The sequence below is a fragment of the Oncorhynchus clarkii genome, unplaced genomic scaffold, assembly GCF_045791955.1.
Source record: "Oncorhynchus clarkii lewisi isolate Uvic-CL-2024 unplaced genomic scaffold, UVic_Ocla_1.0 unplaced_contig_14129_pilon_pilon, whole genome shotgun sequence".
Taxonomy (NCBI): Eukaryota; Metazoa; Chordata; class Actinopteri; order Salmoniformes; family Salmonidae; genus Oncorhynchus; species Oncorhynchus clarkii.
In genome coordinates, this window is record NW_027258054.1 from 86001 (window position 1) to 109608 (window position 23608).

The 23608-nt window shown below is 46.1% G+C and overlaps 1 protein-coding gene across 3 annotated transcripts; it reads right to left on the reverse strand.

Moving 5' to 3' along the window:
• Positions 1–8180: 8180 nt before the first annotated feature.
• LOC139394677 (peptidyl-prolyl cis-trans isomerase NIMA-interacting 1-like) lies at positions 8181–23469 on the reverse strand. 3 transcript variants are annotated; one of them, XM_071142765.1, is made up of 5 exons: positions 23050–23469; positions 21719–21781; positions 18435–18569; positions 11009–11119; positions 8181–9328 (listed from the first exon to the last, which is right to left on the reverse strand). In XM_071142765.1, the coding sequence occupies exons 1-5, from the start codon at positions 23111–23113 to the stop codon at positions 9219–9221; spliced, it is 483 nt and encodes a 160-aa protein (XP_070998866.1). In that variant the 5' UTR covers positions 23114–23469; the 3' UTR covers positions 8181–9218. The 3 variants fall into 3 exon arrangements, with proteins under 3 accessions (XP_070998866.1, XP_070998867.1, XP_070998865.1); XM_071142764.1 differs by having other exon boundaries at positions 9143–9328; positions 21719–21777; positions 23046–23425; XM_071142766.1 differs by lacking the exon at positions 21719–21781 and having other exon boundaries at positions 23050–23435.
• Positions 23470–23608: the final 139 nt, after the last annotated feature.

A 23608-nucleotide genomic window follows, 5' to 3' on the forward strand; every position in this document is an offset into this window, starting at 1 on the left:
ACCTGTTCTGGGGAAAAAGGTGTATTAGTCATTAGTGTAACAGGGTGTCTCTCAAGTCTAACCTAGGGCTACAGTCAACGGCAATGGCTAGGTCACAGTCATGGTCTTCACCGGCATCTGCTTTAGGGAGAAGCATTGAAGGGTTAACATGTAATTTCCATACTCACACATCCACATTGACTTAGTGCCCAAACACACCCAGTATTACTCCATCTGTATCTTCAACGGTTCTCTTGCAGCTACCTCCTATGCATATATAATAACACCTTGCGCTATTTACTATTTACCAGTGTCTCTCAGACCACGTAGACACTACACGTCAATGCCTATAGACAACGGGGCTATTTACTATTTACCAGTGGCTCTCAGACCACGTAGACACTACACATCAATGCCTATAGACAACGGGGCTATTTACTATTTACCAGTGTCTCTCAGACCACGTAGACACTACACATCAATGCCTATAGACAACGGGGCTATTCCTTCCCACGTCTTTAGCCTTCTCTCTAAGACTATGGTATCTTTTCATTTACTTCATTTTTAAGGTTTAGTTTTATTGTTTTTATTTTTTTAGATTTTTTTTAAATAAAAATGTATTTAAATTAACTTACTGAAAAGTCAGTAGATGTGTTCCTCTATTGTTCACTTATGATATGTCTCCTATGGTCTGGGCGGGTCCTAGTCGTCTTTTCATCAGATGAGAAATTCCCTCACGCCTTCCCATAGGATGTGCAGAATCAATCATCCTGTTTGTGATGCCAGAACTGGGCTGTTCTGCCAATTGGTCTGAGGAGATCACAGTCACCTGCACAAACCACAATAGAGTGAGAGAGAACAAGCACAAGATGTACAATGCAAGGCTTTCTCTTCAGACAACAACATTTCCCACCACACTTCCTGTATGGTTAATAATGGCTTGCCATTGGTTACAATGTTGCCAGCTATGGTATACGAGGCGATAGTAGGCCTAGTAGGACAAGGCTCTCTAAGTGTGCACATGATGTAAGTAAAAGGTTAAACAAAATGTATGTGATTCAATTAGACTCTCCAGAGTTTTCGTCAACTGATAATAACTAAAACTAATGAGGGATGAAATTACTCAAATGTGACTAAGATTTAAGGTCTTTTAAAAATATAAAATAGTTATCAAAATAAATACTTGTGTCAAACAATCTCTGAGACGAGCACATATGCACTCTCTCTCACACACACACACACACACACACACACACACACACACACACACACACACACACACACACACACACACACACACACACACACACACACACACACACACACACACACACACACACACACACACACACACACACACACACACACACACACACACACACACACACACACACCAAAATCCTCAAAAGAAAATTGGGAGATGAAATATAGTGTTTACCTTTATCTCAACAATTGAAACTGACAAAACGGTGTTCTGTTAGTAGGCTAGTGACAACTCAAACCTTTGTTTGGTTAGTAGAATTGAATTACACAATTATGATATTATAAAAAAATTGCAATTTTTAAAACATCTGCAAAGTTGCAAATCTGACAAAGTTTCCTCTGGATCTACATGTTGCCATGTCAGGTATTAATTAGGAGCAGACAGTCTACAGGTCTGGTTCTTTCTGTTCTTTCCCAGTTGTAAATCCACTCACCTCTTTACATTGGTGTGAGTGGTTCTTCAGATGAGTTTCTCCTCAGATCTGGAGTCAGTGATGAAGTCTGTCTCTCCCTCCTCTTTGTCTGTCTGCTTCTCTCTACAGCCAGGGATGGTATTTTATAAAGAACAGCTGACTGTGTTACATGTCTGTACCTGTGTGTGTGTGTGTGTGTGTGTGTGTGTGTGTGTGTGTGTGTGTGTGTGGGCTGTAGCTATCATGGAACTCAACTGCTCAATGAGCTTCTTCCTGTTACACAGAAAGACAACAACAAAACCCTGTGTACATGAGGGAGAAAGTCAAAGTTTGGCTGTGGTGTTCATTGCTAGAGATACATACAGTGTAGCTACGGCAACAGATCAATGGAACCCCACAGGGTGTAGCACAAGGACCCAGTCACTGTCACCCATTCAAAGAAGCTGATCCGCCAAATCCGTGATAATTTATGTAATGATCTAATCTAATTGTTTTTAAATTAAATGTTTAAATATTTATCTAATGGGCCTATAATGAGGTTACTATAGTCTGATGTTTATTCAGCTGTTTTCGCTGCGTAATATTTAGAAGTTGTCATTTTCTGGTGTACATTTTTTTGGGGGGGGGGGGGGGGGGTATAATGCTAACTCCCTTTCAAATAAGCTGGTGACATAGCTACTGAGTTAGAAATGGGTGTCGGAAGTTGTTTGTTAATGATGACATTAAATTGTTTTGGGGATGGCATTCATAGAAGCATTATACTGTAATCTGATTTTTTTTACCAGAACATAGTGTAAAATGCACATTAGGCTAAATTTAGGCACATTTATATGGGCAGCAATGAGGATGAGTTGGTATCTACATGGTTTTGGCTAAACTTTTACCTAATCTATTATAGTGAATTCAAAGGGTATTTATTTAACTTTTATTTAACTAGACAATGGAACTCCTGATCACAACAGGTTGTGATACAGTCTGGATTTGATCCAGGTTGTCTGTAGTGACACATCCATCACTGAGATGCAGTGTCTTAGACCTCTGCTCCAGTTGGAAGCCCTGGGTAATTCTGACCTCAACGAGAACCCTGCTCCAGCAACCATCAACCCTGTCCTTCAAACACACACACAATAAAAAAGTGGTCACACACACACACACAGGGACACACACCCACACACACATGGACACACACCTACACACACACAGACACACACAAACACAAACAGGGACACACAAACGCAAAAAGGAACACACACACAAACAGGGACACACACACAGGGACACACAGGGACACACACACGTTGATATCATGTTCCAAGTGCCAGAAGTACAGTATGTTTGTGTGTGTGTGTTCGCCTGTGTTCATGTGTTACCTGTGCTGACCAGTCCCACGTCTCCCCCATTGCGTGCAGAGTTGCAGAGTCACTGAACTGAGAAACACAACAACACAACGGGGTGGAGGGATATCATGGACAGACAGATGATGGAGATTGTGTAAAGGCTCCCTGCTCTGGATAAAGATCAACAACAACCCAACCAAGTTAAACAAACCCACAGACACACTCTCAACCTGAGAGGGAAAAGGAGAGACAGATGGAGAGAGAGATAATGTCGACTGATCGTGTACAATTCCCCGCTGTTCTGGTTGCTACATCGTTCACCTGGTCTTGCGAAAGCAGACTTCTGCTATGTTCAGAGGTAAACTCCATTGAAACGTGAATCGATTCTCGAATCACGATGGTCTTGCTATCTCAAACAGCAAGGTTTATTCCATCTCCTGGGCGCTCCTCGTCCCCTGCCTCAGGTGGAAGAGACGTTCACCCGCCGCTCTACCCTCGGGTGGGTGAACTCCTCGAAGTCGTCCAACGCAGCGTCCCCTTCTCCCCATAGTGTTTGCCCACTCCAGAGCTCTCCCCGAGAGGCACGAGACGAGGGAGGACACCCTCTCCCTTCCCGAGGGAGCCGAGTAAACGGTGCCCAGGTGTAGGTCCAGCTGTAGCAGGAAACCTTGGCACCGTGCCGCCGTCCCATCATACTCCCTGGGAAGGGCGAGAAGCATCCCACTGGGACCGGGTACAGGAGGGACGAGTAGTGGTAACCCCTGTTGTGCTAGTGGAGGCTCTGGAGGGACTCTCGGTCTCTCCCAGCGGTCCGTGGTCTGGACGACGCGGGCCATCGCGACGCCGAGATGTTGTAGCATCGCCTCGTGTTCTCTGACACGCTCCTCGACTCCTGTAACCGGGGTACCTGCTCCTGCTGACTCCATGGTGGGGTGTGGAATTCTGTTAGGTATGCGTAACTGGCTGTAAGGGAGTCAGACGCAGGAGAGCAGAAGTTGGGTAGCCAAAGGAGCCTTTTATTTCGGCGAACAAAACCCACGGCACTAAGAACCCTTAACACAATATGGGTTGACATAACCCACGGCACTAAGAACCCTTAACACAATATGGGTTTGACATAACCCAGCGCAAACCAGTCTAGCGTGCACATACACAAAACAACAAACAATTCCTCACACAGACATGGGGGGAACAGAGGGTTATATACACGTCTAATACTGAGGGAATTGAAACCAGGTGTGTAGGAAAACAAGACAAGACAAATGGACAAAAAAAAAAGACACGTGGAAAAATGAAAGGTGGATCGGCGATGGCTAGAAAACCGGTGATGTCGACCGCCGAACGTCGCCCAAACAAGAGAGGATCTGACTTCGGCGGAAGTCGTGACACCCTGGTCATAGACTGCTCTCTCTGCTGCCGCATGGCACACCTCACCCCCCATATTGATCATATTAAATCAGGTCACACCTCACCCCCCATATTGGTCAGGTCACACGTCACCCCCCATATTGATCAGGTCACATCTCACCCCCATATTGATCAGGTCACACCTCACCCCCATATTGATCAGGTCACATCTCACCCCCATATTGATCATATTAAATCAGGTCACACCTCACCCCCCATATTGGTCAGGTCACACGTCACCCCCCATATTGATCAGGTCACATCTCACCCCCATATTGATCAGGTCACATCTCACCCCCATATTGATCAGGTCACACCTCAACCCCATATTGATCAGGTCACACCTCACCCCCATATTGATCAGGTCACACCTCACCCCCATATTGATCAGGTCACACCTCACCCCCATATTGATCAGGTCACACCTCACCCCCCATATTGATCAGGTCACACCTCAGCCCCATATTGATCAGGTCACACCTCACCCCCCATATTGATCAGGTCACACCTCACCCCCATATTGATCAGGTCACACCTCACCCCCCATATTGATCAGGTCACACCTCACCCCCCATATTGATCAGGTCACACCTCAACCCCCATATTGATCAGGTCACACCTCACCCCACATATTGATCAGGTCACACCTCACCCCCATATTGATCAGGTCACAACTCACCCCCCATATTGAACAGGTCACATCCACCACCCATATTGATCAGGTCACATCCACCACCCATATTGATCAGGTCACACCTCACCCCCATATTGATCAGGTCACACCTCACCCCCATATTGATCAGGTCACAACTCACCCCCATATTGATCAGGTCACAACTCACCCCCCGTATTGATCAGGTCACATCCACCACCCATATTGATGAGGTCACATCCACCACCCATATTGATCAGGTCACACCTCACCCCCCATATTGATCAGGTCACACCTCACCCCCCATATTGATCAGGTCACATCCACCACCCATATTGATCAGGTCACACCTCACCCCCCATATTGATCAGGTCACACCTCACCCCCCCATATTGATCAGGTCACACCTCACCCCCCATATTGATCAGGTCACACCTCACCCCCCATATTGATCAGGTCACACCTCACCCCCCATATTGATCAGGTCACATCCACCACCCATATTGATCATATTAAATCAGGTCACACCTCACCCCCCATATTGATCAGGTCACATCTCACCCCCATATTGATCAGGTCACATCTCACCCCCATATTGATCAGGTCACATCTCACCCCCATATTGATCAGGTCACACCTCACCCCCATATTGATCAGGTCACACCTCAACCCCATATTGATCAGGTCACACCTCACCCCCATATTGATCAGGTCACACCTCACCCCCATATTGATCAGGTCACACCTCACCCCCATATTGATCAGGTCACACCTCACCCCCCATATTGATCAGGTCACACCTCACCCCCATATTGATCAGATCACACCTCACCCCCCATATTGATCAGGTCACACCTCACCCCCATATTGATCAGGTCACACCTCACCCCCCATATTGATCAGGTCACACCTCACCCCCCATATTGATCAGGTCACACCTCAACCCCCATATTGATCAGGTCACACCTCAACCCCCATATTGATCAGGTCACACCTCACCCCCATATTGATCAGGTCACACCTCACCCCCCATATTGATCAGGTCACACCTCACCCCCATATTGATCAGGTCACACCTCACCCCCATATTGATCAGGTCACACCTCACCCCCCATATTGATCAGGTCACACCTCACCCCCCATATTGATCAGGTCACACCTCAACCCCCATATTGATCAGGTCACACCTCACCCCCCATATTGATCAGGTCACACCTCACCCCCCATATTGATCAGGTCACACCTCACCCCCATATTGATCAGGTCACAACTCACCCCCCGTATTGATCAGGTCACATCCACCACCCATATTGATGAGGTCACATCCACCACCCATATTGATCAGGTCACACCTCACCCCCATATTGATCAGGTCACACCTCACCCCCATATTGATCAGGTCACAACTCACCCCCATATTGATCAGGTCACAACTCACCCCCCGTATTGATCAGGTCACATCCACCACCCATATTGATGAGGTCACATCCACCACCCATATTGATCAGGTCACACCTCACCCCCCATATTGATCAGGTCACACCTCACCCCCCATATTGATCAGGTCACATCCACCACCCATATTGATCAGGTCACACCTCACCCCCCATATTGATCAGGTCACACCTCACCCCCCCATATTGATCAGGTCACACCTCACCCCCCATATTGATCAGGTCACACCTCACCCCCCATATTGATCAGGTCACATCCACCACCCATATTGATCAGGTCACATCCACCACCCATATTGATCAGGTCACACCTCACCCCCCATATTGATCAGGTCACATCCACCACCCATATTGATCAGGTTACACCTCACCACCCATATTGATCAGGTCACATCCACCACCCATATTGATCAGGTCACATCCACCACCCATATTGATCAGGTCACATCCACCACCCATATTGGTCAGGTTACACCTCACCACCCATATTGATCAGGTCACATCCACCACCCATATTGATCAGGTCACATCCACCACCCATATTGATCAGGTCACACCTCACCCCCATATTGATCAGGTCACAACTCACCCCCATATTGATCAGGTCACAACTCACCCCCCGTATTGATCAGGTCACATCCACCACCCATATTGATCAGGTCACACCTCACCCCCCATATTGATCAGGTCACACCTCACCCCCCATATTGATCAGGTCACATCCACCACCCATATTGATCAGGTCACACCTCACCCCCCATATTGATCAGGTCACACCTCACCCCCCCATATTGATCAGGTCACACCTCACCCCCCATATTGATCAGGTCACACCTCACCCCCCATATTGATCAGGTCACATCCACCACCCATATTGATCAGGTCACATCCACCACCCATATTGATCAGGTCACACCTCACCCCCCATATTGATCAGGTCACAACTCACCCCCATATTGATCAGGTCACAACTCACCCCCCGTATTGATCAGGTCACATCCACCACCCATATTGATGAGGTCACATCCACCACCCATATTGATCAGGTCACACCTCACCCCCCATATTGATCAGGTCACATCCACCACCCATATTGATCAGGTCACACCTCACCCCCCATATTGATCAGGTCACACCTCACCCCCCCATATTGATCAGGTCACACCTCACCCCCCATATTGATCAGGTCACACCTCACCCCCCATATTGATCAGGTCACACCTCACCCCCCATATTGATCAGGTCACATCCACCACCCATATTGATCAGGTCACATCCACCACCCATATTGATCAGGTCACACCTCACCCCCCATATTGATCAGGTCACATCCACCACCCATATTGATCAGGTTACACCTCACCACCCATATTGATCAGGTCACATCCACCACCCATATTGATCAGGTCACATCCACCACCCATATTGATCAGGTCACATCCACCACCCATATTGGTCAGGTCACATCCCACCACCCATATTGGTCAGGTCACACATCACCTCATCCACACAAATGCAGCAAACATACTGTATCTCAAAAGCCATTAAAAGGACGGTGATCAGTGTTTAGGGGAAATGGGTCGTTTAACACAAACTGTCATGCAACGTTTATTGAACTGAACACACAGTAGCAGCATCAGACAGACATCCAACAAAATAAAAGTCCAGAGACAGGTTTACAAAATAAGAGTCCTTTAATGGTGGGAGATGAACAGATCATATGAAGTGCCTCTTGGCAGATTCAAGCTTACAAAAACACTTCCCCACATGCATACTGGGTATTGTAGTTCCCTGGAACATAGGAGATACAGTGAAGCAGTAAATGGAATGGGGGGGGGGGACTACAAACATGGCAGACAATGGACTGTGCCCTGATTATTTTACCACCTAAGGGATGTTGGTATCATTTAAATAACCCCATGAGTCAGCCTTCTACGTGTCGGTCTCCTATGAGAGAGTATGGGACACTGGTCTACCACTAACCATCTGACATGTTATCATTGAGAGAGAATAATGCCTTGGCAAACAGAGGGGACACTATAAAGTAGGGGGTGGAGGGGGTAATGGTCCATGTGAACACACAGACACACTCATTCGCTCAGTCAGTCAATCACTACCGACAGGTCTCTTATTTTCACACACACACACAACGATGTAGCCAAGGTAATGGGGATAAGGGGTGTTGATGGTGTCAGTGTAAAGTTGCATATAGAACAGAACGGTGGAGGGGGGGGGGGGGGGTATTTGAGGTGGAAGGGATGGCTTCTAAGGGTAGTAGGGAGGACAAGAGGGGGTATTTGAGGGGGGTGGGAGATAGGAGGGGGCTTTCAGGGGTGGAGGGGGTGTTCAGGCGGTATTCAGGGGTGACGGGGTATTCAGGGGTGACGGGGTATTCAGGGAGTATTCAGAGGGTGATGGGGGTATTCAGGGGGTGATGGGGGTATTCAGGGGGTGTTCAGGGGTGACGGGGGTATTCAGGGAGTATTCAGGGGGTGATGGGGGTATTCATGGGGTGATGGGGGTATTCGGGGGGTAATGGGGGTATTCGGGGGGGGTGATGGGGGTATTCGGAGGGTGATGGGGGTATTCGGGGGGGTGATGGGGGTATTCGGGGGGTGATGGGGTATTCGGGGGGGTGATGGGGGTATTCGGGGGGGTGATGGGGGTATTCGGGGGGGTGATGGGGGTATTCGGGGGTATCAGAGCCTTGTCTCTATCCCGTGCGAAGGATGACGTGAACTCCAGAATCGGTGAACACCGGACCACTCATGTCTCCCACCTTCAGAGCGAAGGAAGCATCCTCAAAGGGCTTCTGCATCTGACCTGAAACACACACACACACCTCTATCACAACTAATGTCTCCCACCTTCAGAGCGAAGGACAGGTCCTCAAACAGCTTCTGACCTGAAACACACACACACCTCTATCACAACTAATGTCTCCCACCTTCAGAGCGAAGGACAGGTCCTCAAACAGCTTCTGACCTGAAACACACACACACCTCTATCACAACTAATGTCTCCCACCTTCAGAGCGAAGGACAGGTCCTCAAACAGCTTCTGACCTGAAACACACACACACACCTCTATCACAACTAATGTCTCCCACCTTCAGAGCGAAGGACAGGTCCTCAAACAGCTTCTGACCTGAAACACACACACACACACCTCTATCACAACTAATGTCTCCCACCTTCAGAGCGAAGGTCCTCAAACAGCTTCTGACCTGAAACACACACACACACCTCTATCACAACTAATGTCTCCCACCTTCAGAGAGAAGGACAGGTCCTCAAACAGCTTCTGACCTGAAACACACACACACACCTCTATCACAACTAATGTCTCCCACCTTCAGAGCGAAGGACAGGTCCTCAAACAGCTTCTGACCTGAAACACACACACACCTCTATCACAACTAATGTCTCCCACCTTCAGAGCGAAGGTCCTCAAACAGCTTCTGACCTGAAACACACACACACACACCTCTATCACAACTAATGTCTCCCACCTTCAGAGCGAAGGACAGGTCCTCAAACAGCTTCTGACCTGAAACACACACACACACCTCTATCACAACTAATGTCTCCCACCTTCAGAGCGAAGGTCCTCAAACAGCTTCTGACCTGAAACACACACACACACACCTCTATCACAACTAATGTCTCCCACCTTCAGAGCGAAGGACAGGTCCTCAAACAGCTTCTGACCTGAAACACACACACACCTCTATCACAACTAATGTCTCCCACCTTCAGAGCGAAGGACAGGTCCTCAAACAGCTTCTGACCTGAAACACACACACACCTCTATCACAACTAATGTCTCCCACCTTCAGAGCGAAGGACAGGTCCTCAAACAGCTTCTGACCTGAAACACACACACACACACCTCTATCACAACTAATGTCTCCCACCTTCAGAGCGAAGGACAGGTCCTCAAACAGCTTCTGACCTGAAACACACACACACACACACCTCTATCACAACTAATGTCTCCCACCTTCAGAGCGAAGGGCAGGTCCTCAAACAGCTTCTGACCTGAAACACACACACACACCTCTATCACAACTAATGTCTCCCACCTTCAGAGCGAAGGACAGGTCCTCAAACAGCTTCTGACCTGAAACACACACACACACACCTCTATCACAACTAATGTCTCCCACCTTCAGAGCGAAGGACAGGTCCTCAAACAGCTTCTGACCTGAAACACACACACACACCTCTATCACAACTAATGTCTCCCACCTTCAGAGCGAAGGACAGGTCCTCAAACAGCATCTGACCTGAAACACACACACACACCTCTATCACAACTAATGTCTCCCACCTTCAGAGCGAAGCACAGGTCCTCAAACAGCTTCTGACCCGACACACACACACACACCTCTATCACAACGAAAACAGGAAACACCTGGAAAACAGGACTCTGTGCCTGTCTGTGATGCTTGTGTGTGAGAGTGGATAGTATATTTTCCATTTGACCGTGTGTGTGTGTTACCTCTGCCGAACAGTCCCAGGTCTCCTCCGTTGCGTGCGGAGCTGCAGTCACTGAACTGAGAGGCCAAAGCCTCAAACTCCTCCTCTCCTGACTGCATCTGCTCTATGTACTCTGCAACATGTTAACACACACAACATGTTATAACACACACACACACACACACACACACACACACACACACCAACATGTTAAACACACAAACTGCAACATGCTAACACACACACACACACACAGTGCAACAACATGCTAATAACACACAGTGCAACAACATGGTAATAACACACAGTGCAACAACATGGTAATAACACACAGTGCAACAACATGGTAACAACACACAGTGCAACAACATGGTAACAACACACAGTGCAACAACATGGTAACAACACACAGTGCAACATGGTAACAACACACAGTGCAACATGGTAATAACACACAGTGCAACAACATGGTAACAACATGGTAACAACACACAGTGCAACAACAACATGGTAATAACACACAGTGCAACAACATGGTAATAACACACAGTGCAACAACATGGTAATAACACACAGTGCAACAACATGGTAATAACACACAGTGCAACAACATGGTAACACACAGTGCAACAACATGGTAACAACACACAGTGCAACATAGTAATAACACAGTGCAACAACATGGTAACAACATGGTAATAACACACAGTGCAACAACATGGTAATAACACACAGTGCAACAACATGGTAATAACACACAGTGCAACAACATGGTAACACACAGTGCAACAACATGGTAATAACACACAGTGCAACAACATGGTAATAACACACAGTGCAACAACATGGTAATAACACACAGTGCAACAACATGGTAATAACACACAGTGCAACAACATGGTAATAACACACAGTGCAACATGGTAATAACACACAGTGCACCAACATGATAATAACACACAGTGCACCAACATGGTAACAACACACAGTGCAACAACATGGTAACAACACACAGTGCACCAACATGGTAATAACACACAGTGCACCAACATGGTAATAACACACAGTGCAACAACATGGTAATAACACACAGTGCAACAACATGGTAACAACACACAGTGCAACATGGTAACAACACACAGTGCAACATGGTAATAACACACAGTGCAACAACATGGTAACAACATGGTAACAACACACAGTGCAACAACAACATGGTAATAACACACAGTGCAACAACATGGTAATAACACACAGTGCAACAACATGGTAATAACACACAGTGCAACAACATGGTAATAACACACAGTGCAACAACATGGTAACAACACACAGTGCAACATAGTAATAACACAGTGCAACAACATGGTAACAACATGGTAATAACACACAGTGCAACAACATGGTAATAACACACAGTGCAACAACATGGTAATAACACACAGTGCACCAACATGGTAATAACACACAGTGCACCAACATGGTAATAACACACAGTGCCCCAACATGGTAATAACACACAGTGCACCAACATGGTAATAACACACAGTGCACCAACATGGTAATAACACACAGTGCACCAACATGGTAATAACACACAGTGCACCAACATGGTAATAACACACAGTGCACCAACATGGTAATAACACACAGTGCAACAACATGGTAATAACACACAGTGCAACAACATGGTAATAACACACAGTGCAACAACATGGTAACAACACACAGTGCAACAACATGGTAACAACATGGTAATAACACACAGTGCAACATAGTAATAACACAGTGCAACAACATGGTAATAACACACAGTGCACCAACATGGTAATAACACACAGTGCACCAACATGGTAATAACACACAGTGCACCAACATGGTAATAACACACAGTGCACCAACATGGTAATAACACACAGTGCACCAACATGGTAATAACACACAGTGCACCAACATGGTAATAACACACAGTGCACCAACATGGTAACAACACACAGTGCAACAACATGGTAACAACACACAGTGCACCAACATGGTAATAACACACAGTGCACCAACATGGTAACAACACACAGTGCAACAACATGGTAACAACACACAGTGCAACAACATGGTAACAACACACAGTGCAACAACATGGTAATAACACACAGTGCAACAACATGGTAACAACACACAGTGCAACAACATGGTAACAACACACAGTGCACCAACATGGTAATAACACACAGTGCACCAACATGGTAATAACACACAGTGCACCAACATGGTAACAACACACAGTGCAACAACATGGTAACAACACACAGTGCAACAACAACATGGTAATAACACACAGTGCACCAACATGGTAATAACACACAGTGCACCAACATGGTAATAACACAGTGCAACAACATGGTAATAACACACAGTGCAACAACATGGTAATAACACACAGTGCAACAACATGGTAACAACACACAGTGCAACAACAACATGGTAACAACACACAGTGCACCAACAACATGGTAATAACACACAGTGCACCAACATGGTAATAACACACAGTGCAACAACATGGTAACAACACACAGTGCACCAACATGGTAATAACACAGTGCAAAAACATGGTAATAACACACAGTGCACCAACATGGTAATAACACACAGTGCACCAACATGGTAATAACACACAGTGCACCAACATGGTAACAACACACAGTGCAACAACATGGTAACAACACACAGTGCACCAACATGGTAATAACACACAGTGCAACAACATGGTAACAACACACAGTGCAACAACATGGTAACAACACACAGTGCAACAACAACATGGTAATAACACACAGTGCACCAACAACATGGTAATAACACACAGTGCACCAACATGGTAATAACACACAGTGCAACAACATGGTAACAACACACAGTGCACCAACATGGTAACAACACACAGTGCACCAACATGGTAACAACACACAGTGCAACAACATGGTAACAACACACAGTGCAACAACAACATGGTAATAACACACAGTGCACCAACATGGTAATAACACACAGTGCACCAACATGGTAATAACACACAGTGCAACAACATGGTAATAACACACAGTGCAACAACATGGTAATAACACACAGTGCAACAACATGGTAACAACACACAGTGCAACAACAACATGGTAACAACACACAGTGCAACAACAACATGGTAACAACACACAGTGCACCAACAACATGGTAATAACACACAGTGCACCAACATGGTAATAACACACAGTGCAACAACATGGTAACAACACACAGTGCACCAACATGGTAATAACACACAGTGCAAAAACATGGTAATAACACACAGTGCACCAACATGGTAATAACACACAGTGCACCAACATGGTAATAACACACAGTGCACCAACATGGTAACAACACACAGTGCAACATGGTAATAACACACAGTGCACCATGGTAATAACACACAGTGCACCAACATGGTAATAACACACAGTGCAACAACATGGTAACAACACACAGTGCAACAACAACATGGTAATAACACACAGTGCACCAACATGGTAATAACACACAGTGCACCAACATGGTAATAACACACAGTGCAACAACATGGTAACAACACACAGTGCACCAACATGGTAATAACACACAGTGCACCAACATGGTAATAACACACAGTGCACCAACATGGTAATAACACACAGTGCAACAACATGGTAATAACACACAGTGCAACAACATGGTAACAACACACAGTGCAACAACATGGTAACAACACACAGTGCAACAACATGGTAACAACACACAGTGCAACAACATGGTAATAACACACAGTGCAACAACATGGTAATAACACACAGTGCAACAACATGGTAACACAGTGCAACAACATGGTAACACAGTGCAACAACATGGTAATAACACACAGTGCACCAACATGGTAACAACACACAGTGCAACAACATGGTAACAACACACAGTGCACCAACATGGTAATAACACACAGTGCACCAACATGGTAACAACACACAGTGCAACAACATGGTAACAACACACAGTGCAACAACATGGTAACAACACACAGTGCAACAACATGGTAATAACACACAGTGCACCAACATGGTAATAACACACAGTGCACCAACATGGTAACAACACACAGTGCAACAACATGGTAACAACACACAGTGCAACAACATGGTAACAACACACAGTGCACCAACATGGTAATAACACACAGTGCACCAACATGGTAATAACACACAGTGCACCAACATGGTAACAACACACAGTGCAACAACATGGTAACAACACACAGTGCAACAACAACATGGTAATAACACACAGTGCACCAACATGGTAATAACACACAGTGCACCAACATGGTAATAACACAGTGCAACAACATGGTAATAACACACAGTGCAACAACATGGTAATAACACACAGTGCAACAACATGGTAACAACACACAGTGCAACAACAACATGGTAACAACACACAGTGCACCAACAACATGGTAATAACACACAGTGCACCAACATGGTAATAACACACAGTGCAACAACATGGTAACAACACACAGTGCACCAACATGGTAATAACACAGTGCAAAAACATGGTAATAACACACAGTGCACCAACATGGTAATAACACACAGTGCACCAACATGGTAATAACACACAGTGCACCAACATGGTAACAACACACAGTGCAACAACATGGTAACAACACACAGTGCAACAACATGGTAACAACACACAGTGCACCAACATGGTAATAACACACAGTGCAACAACATGGTAACAACACACAGTGCAACAACATGGTAACAACACACAGTGCAACAACAACATGGTAATAACACACAGTGCACCAACAACATGGTAATAACACACAGTGCACCAACATGGTAATAACACACAGTGCAACAACATGGTAACAACACACAGTGCACCAACATGGTAACAACACACAGTGCACCAACATGGTAACAACACACAGTGCAACAACATGGTAACAACACACAGTGCAACAACAACATGGTAATAACACACAGTGCACCAACATGGTAATAACACACAGTGCACCAACATGGTAATAACACACAGTGCAACAACATGGTAATAACACACAGTGCAACAACATGGTAATAACACACAGTGCAACAACATGGTAACAACACACAGTGCAACAACAACATGGTAACAACACACAGTGCAACAACAACATGGTAACAACACACAGTGCACCAACAACATGGTAATAACACACAGTGCACCAACATGGTAATAACACACAGTGCAACAACATGGTAACAACACACAGTGCACCAACATGGTAATAACACACAGTGCAAAAACATGGTAATAACACACAGTGCACCAACATGGTAATAACACACAGTGCACCAACATGGTAATAACACACAGTGCACCAACATGGTAACAACACACAGTGCAACATGGTAATAACACACAGTGCACCATGGTAATAACACACAGTGCACCAACATGGTAATAACACACAGTGCAACAACATGGTAACAACACACAGTGCAACAACAACATGGTAATAACACACAGTGCACCAACATGGTAATAACACACAGTGCACCAACATGGTAATAACACACAGTGCAACAACATGGTAACAACACACAGTGCACCAACATGGTAATAACACACAGTGCACCAACATGGTAATAACACACAGTGCACCAACATGGTAATAACACACAGTGCAACAACATGGTAATAACACACAGTGCAACAACATGGTAACAACACACAGTGCAACAACATGGTAACAACACACAGTGCAACAACATGGTAACAACACACAGTGCAACAACATGGTAATAACACACAGTGCAACAACATGGTAATAACACACAGTGCAACAACATGGTAACACAGTGCAACAACATGGTAACACAGTGCAACAACATGGTAATAACACACAGTGCAACAACATGGTAATAACACACAGTGCAACAACATGGTAATAACACACAGTGCAACAACATGGTAATAACACACAGTGCAACAACATGGTAACAACACACAGTGCAACAACAACATGGTAATAACACACAGTGCAACAACATGGTAATAACACACAGTGCAACAACATGGTAATAACACACAGTGCAACAACATGGTAATAACACACAGTGCAACATGTTATATGTGTATATTCTTATTCCATCCCTTTACTTAGATGTGTGTGTATTAGGCCGTTGTTGTGGAATTGTTAGATTACTTGTTAGATATTACTGCATTCGGAACTAGAAGCACAAGCATTTCACTACACTCACAATAACATCTGCTAACTGTGTGTATGTGACCAATAACATCTGCTAACCATGTGTATGTGACCAATAACATCTGCTAACTGTGTGTATGTGACCAATAACATCTGCTAACCATGTGACCAACAACATCTGCTAACCGTGTGAATGTGATCAGTAACATCTGCTAACCGTGACCAAAAACATCTGCTAACCGTGTGTATGTGACCAATAACATCTGCTAACCGTGTGAATGTGACCAATAACATCTGCTAACCATGTGTATGTGACCAGTAACATCTGCTAACCGTGTGACCAGTAACATCTGCTAACCGTGTGACCAGTAACATCTGCTAACCGTGTGACCAGTAACATCTGCTAACCGTGTGAATGTGATCAGTAACATCTGCTAACCGTGACCAAAAACATCTGCTAACCGTGTGTATGTGACCAATAACATCTGCTAACCGTGTGACCAGTAACATCTGCTAACCGTGTGACCAGTAACATCTGCTAACCGTGTGACCAGTAACATCTGCTAACCGTGTGACCAGTAACATCTGCTAACCGTGTGACCAGTAACATCTGCTAACCGTGTGACCAGTAACATCTGCTAACCGTGTGACCAGTAACATCTGCTAACCGTGTGACCAGTAACATCTGCTAACCGTGTGACCAGTAACATCTGCTAACCATGTGACCAGTAACATCTGCTAACCATGTGACAAATAACATCTGCTAACCATGTGACCAATAACATCTGCGAACCATGTGACCAGTAACATCTGCGAACCATGTGTATGTGACCAATAACATCTGCTAACCATGTGTATGTGACCAATAACATCTGCTAACCATGTGTATGTGACCAATAACATCTGCTAACCATGTGTATGTGACCAATAACATCTGCTAACCATGTGTATGTGACCAATCACATCTGCTAACCATGTGTATGTGACCAATCACATCTGCTAACCATGTGTATGTGACCAATAACATCTGCTAACCGTGTGTATGTGACCAATAACATCTGACTTGACATGCACGTCGTTTATCAAACTGTCTCTCACCATCTCTCTCAACACACCCAGAGACGGTCAAACATTAGATCAAATGTTGTCACACCAACTCTTTCCCCCAACTACTCACTTTGTATGAGGTCGAGGGCCTCCTCCTTGGAGCGTGTGATGTTCTCCTCCCTCCAGGAGGACGGGCGACGCGATTGGCTGTGCTTCACCAGGAGGTGGGAACAACGCACCTTGTCTGGCTCGCCACTCCCATCACCTACAATTCAATACAACTTTATTGTCCCCCCCACTTCACCAACAACACAAATGTATTGTCCCCCCCCCTTCACCAACAACACAAATGTATTGTCCCCCCCACTTCACCAACAACACAAATGTATTGTCCCCTCCCATCAACGTTCAATACAAATGTATTGTCCCCTCACTTCACCAACAACACAAATGTATTGTCCCCTCCCATCAACGTTCAATACAAATGTATTGTCCCCTCACTTCACCAACAACACAAATGTATTGTCCCCCCCACTTCACCAACAACACAAATGTATTGTCCCCCCCCACTTCACCAACAACACAAATGTATTGTCCCCCCCACTTCACCAACAACACAAATGTATTGTCCCCCCCACTTCACCAACACAAATGTATTGTCCCCTCCCCCTACAATACAAATGTATTGTCCCCTCCCCCTACAATATAAATGTATTGTCCACTTCCCTTCACCTACAATACAAAAACACTTTATTGTCCCCTCCCTTCACCTACAATACAAAAACACTTTATTGTCCCCTCCCTTCACCTACAATACAAAAACACTTTATTGTCCCCTCCCCTTCACCTACAATACAAAAACACTTTATTGTCCCCTCCCCTTCACCTACAATACAAAAACACTTTATTGTCCCCTCCCTTCACCTACAATACAAAAACACTTTATTGTCCCCTCCCTTCACCTACAATACAAAAACACTTTATTGTCCCCTCCCCTTCACCTACAATACAAAAACACTTTATTGTCCCCTCCCCTTCACCTACAATACAAAAACACTTTATTGTCCCCTCCCTTTAGAGGAGCAGCACACTTCACACAGTAGAGAGGAGCAGCACACTTCACACAGTAGAGAGGCACACTTCACACAGTAGAGGAGAGGCACACTTCACACAGTAGAGAGGCACACTTCACACAGTAGAGAGGAGCAGCACACTTCACACAGTAGAGAGGCACACTTCACACAGTAGAGAGGAGCAGCACACTTCACACAGTAGAGAGGCACACTTCACACAGTAGAGAGGAGCAGCACACTTCACACAGTAGAGGAGAGGCACACTTCACACAGTAGAGAGGAGCAGCACACTTCACACAGTAGAGAGGAGCAGCACACTTCACACAGTAGAGAGGAGCAGCACACTTCACACAGTAGAGAGGAGCAGCACACTTCACACAGTAGAGAGGAGCAGCACACTTCACACAGTAGAGAGGAGCAGCACACAGTAGAGAGGCACACTTCACACAGTAGAGAGGAGCAGCACACTTCACACAGTAGAGAGGCACACTTCACACAGTAGAGAGGCACACTTCACACAGTAGAGAGGAGCAGCACACTTCACACAGTAGATGAGCAGCACACTTCACACAGTAGAGAGGAGCAGCACACTTCACACAGTAGAGAGGCACACTTCACACAGTAGAGAGGAGCAGCACACTTCACACAGTAGAGAGGAGCAGCACACTTCACACAGTAGAGAGGAGCAGCACACTTCACACACAGTAGAGAGGAGCAGCACACTTCACACAGTAGAGAGGCACACTTCACACAGTAGAGAGGCACACTTCACACAGTAGAGAGGAGCAGCACACTTCACACAGTAGAGAGGAGCAGCACACTTCACACAGTAGAGGAGCAGCACACTTCACACAGTAGAGAGGCACACTTCACACAGTAGAGAGGAGAGGCACACTTCACACACAGTAGAGAGGAGCAGCACACTTCACACAGTAGAGAGGAGCAGCACACTTCACACAGTAGAGAGGCACACTTCACACAGTAGAGAGGAGCAGCACACTTCACACACAGTAGAGAGGAGCAGCACACTTCACACACAGTAGAGAGGAGCAGCACACTTCACACAGTAGAGGAGAGGCACACTTCACACACAGTAGAGAGGAGCAGCACACTTCACACACAGTAGAGGAGAGGCACACTTTACACACAGTAGAGGAGCAGCACACTTCACACACAGTAGAGAGGAGCAGCACACTTCACACAGTAGAGAGGAGCAGCACACTTCACACACAGTAGAGGAGCAGCACACTTCACACACAGTAGAGAGGAGCAGCACACTTCACACACAGTAGAGAGGAGCACACTTCACACACAGCAGAGGAGCAGCACACTTCACACAGTAGAGGAGCAGCACACTTCACACAGTAGAGGAGCAGCACACTTCACACAGTAGAGGAGCACACTTCACACACAGTAGAGAGGAGCAGCACACTTCACACACAGTAGAGAGGAGCAGCACACTTCACACACAGTAGAGAGGAGCAGCACACTTCACACACAGTAGAGGAGCAGCACACTTCACACACAGTAGAGAGGAGCAGCACACTTCACACACAGTAGAGAGGAGCACACTTCACACACAGTAGAGGAGCAGCACACTTCACACACAGTAGAGGAGCAGCACACTTCACACACAGTAGAGGAGCAGCACACTTCACACACAGTAGAGGAGCAGCACACTTCACACACAGTAGAGAGGAGCAGCACACTTCACACACAGTAGAGGAGCACAGGGTCAAACCATAGTGCAGCGCCCCTGGATGGAGAGAGCCAGTATGTTGTTGGGTTAAGGGCCAGCATGCTGTTGGGTTAAGGGCCAGTATGTTGTTGGGTTAAGGGCCAGCATGTTGTTGGGTTAAGGGCCAGCATGTTGTTGGGTTAAGGGCCAGCATGTTGTTGGGTTAAGGGCCAGCATGTTGTTGGGTTAAGGGCCAGCATGTTGTTGGGTTAAGGGCCAGCATGTTGTTGGGTTAAGGGCCAGCATGTTGTTGGGTTAAGGGCCAGCATGTTGTTGGGTTAAGGGCCAGCATGTTGTTGGGTTAAGGGCCAGCATGTTGTTGGGTTAAGAGCCAACATGTTGTTGGGTTAAGGGCCAACATGTTGTTGGGTTAAGGGCCAGCATGCTGTGGGGTTAAGGGCCAGCATGCTGTTGGGTTAAGGGCCGGTATGTTGTTGGGTTAAGGGCCAGCATGCTGTTGGGTTAAGGGCCGGTATGTTGTTGGGTTAAGGACCAGCACCCCCACCCCCCCCCCCCCAAGTTTAATTTTACAGTGCCCCACCAGGGATTCTAACCGTGACCTGTCAGCTACAGGTCCATCCCCTTAGCTGCTGGGCGACCTACCTGACCCCACCGGACGCTCCCACTGGCTGGCATTGGTGATGTGGTTAAAGTAGTACACTCTACCTAGGAAAGGGAGGAGGGAGAAAGAGGATGGGGGAGGAGGGCGGGGGGGAAGAGGGGGGTGGGGGAGAAGGTAGGGAGAGAGGACGGGGGAGAGGGGAGGGAGAGAAAGGGGACGGGGAGGGAGAGAAAGGATGGGAATGGAGAGAACGGATGGGAATGGAGAGAACGGATGGGGAGGGAGGGAGGGAAGAGGACGGGGAGGGAGGGAATGGAGAGAAAGGATGGGGAGGGAGAGAAAGGATGGGGAGGGAGAGAAAGGATGGAGAGGGAGAGAAAGGATGGAGAGGGAGAGAAAGGATGGGTTGTAGGGAAAGAGAGAGGAGAGGTGTTGGTTTGGGGGATGAGAAAGAGGGAGCCGATGCTACAACTGAAGTCTACCGAAGCTTCCTTTTCTTCATGTGCATTAATCTACACAGATAAAAGTGTGAACCTACACAGATAAAAGCATGAATCTACACAGATAAAAGCATGAATCTACACAGATAAAAGCAGGAATCTACACAGATAAAAGCAGGAGCCTACACAGATAAAAGCAGGAGCCTACACAGATAAAAGCATGAACCTACACAGATAAAACCATGAACCTACACAGATAAAAGCAGTTAGCTTTAGTCTAATCTCAGTTGGTCGTCTTCAGCAACTTGTAATGATATTATGCTGAAGAAGGCGTTGAGAAAATCCATATTTAACTTCTGACACAGGTGTCGGAATGGTCCCAAGGCGCGGGACAAAATGACGTCATTGTTATGGGCCTTGTTATTTTCTGCTACCTCGCGAGCTGGCGTGAAATGAATGAATGGACATTAATGAATAAACTGACCAACTCAAAATGACGACACCCCATACAACAGTATATCTTCCAATACATATATCCCTAAGAATTGTTTTGATTATGAAATAAGTTACTGTCCAATGCATAGTACGTTGAACAGTGGTCAAAACATGCATGCACCGTTGCTAGTTTAGCTAGCTTGCTGGGTTAGTCGTGAGGGTAATGACTGGCTAACTAAACAACACCAGATGATAGCTTTTGATACACGCACTAGTCAAACGAATAACCATCAGACACAATTCACAAATAAACATGCGTCACCACCTAACGATGCAACAAGATTACAGCCAACCTAACTAGCTAAGTAATTTAGCTAAGCCGCTAACGCTAGCATTTGGGTTCGGTCGGTCGGTACTTGGCCATGCAAGTGGTTTGTGCACCAGCGACAAATTGTTCGGGACTAGGATGACATAGCTAGTTATCGCTCTCAACCTACTGGAACTGCGGCTCATCCGCTTTTCCCACCCGGACGGTAGCTTCTCGTCCTCGGCGTCTGCCATTTTCCCTGCTTGCTTTCAAAACTGTGCAAGTCACTCCTCTTTGCCTCTGGTGGCTCGTAGAATGCGGCTGTAAGGAAACGTCTGCTGCTGATTCTGTTGTTGCACCTTCCATCCGCCAGGTGTCAAAGAGACATGTTTAGAATATTCTTCACTTTTCTAGAAGGGTTGCTTTTACATGTGTTTTGGTGTTGTTGCATTAGACATGTATTTCTCATGATAAACTACATTGGATTTAATCGAATGGTATGTTGATATCATTTCGGCTGTTTATTCCACTGATCTACAGTAAAAAAAAAAATGCCCTTATAGACTGATGTGACCGCATTTGTTATTTCATTGCAACTATTCGCAGCACTTCTGGTTGATTTACGGCATAGCTGAATATGGCAGTGCCCGCCTTCTCTTGACATGTCACCCTATGAGAGGCCTTGACGTAGCCACGTCAATCATCCGTTTAAATGTTTCATTGGTGCGTTTTCTCGTTGTACACAAAGC

Bases quoted from the DNA above. Each gene is read 5' to 3' on its own strand.
- LOC139394677 (XM_071142765.1), bottom strand. From the start codon at position 23,113: ATGGCAGACGCCGAGGACGAGAAGCTACCGTCCGGGTGGGAAAAGCGG. The intron at 21,782-23,049 runs GTAGGTTGAGAG...TCCCTTTCCTAG, and splicing joins GCGGATGAGCCGCAGTTCCA to GTAGAGTGTACTACTTTAAC. The intron at 11,120-18,434 runs GTGAGTAGTTGG...AACATGTTGCAG, and splicing joins GGCCCTCGACCTCATACAAA to AGTACATAGAGCAGATGCAG.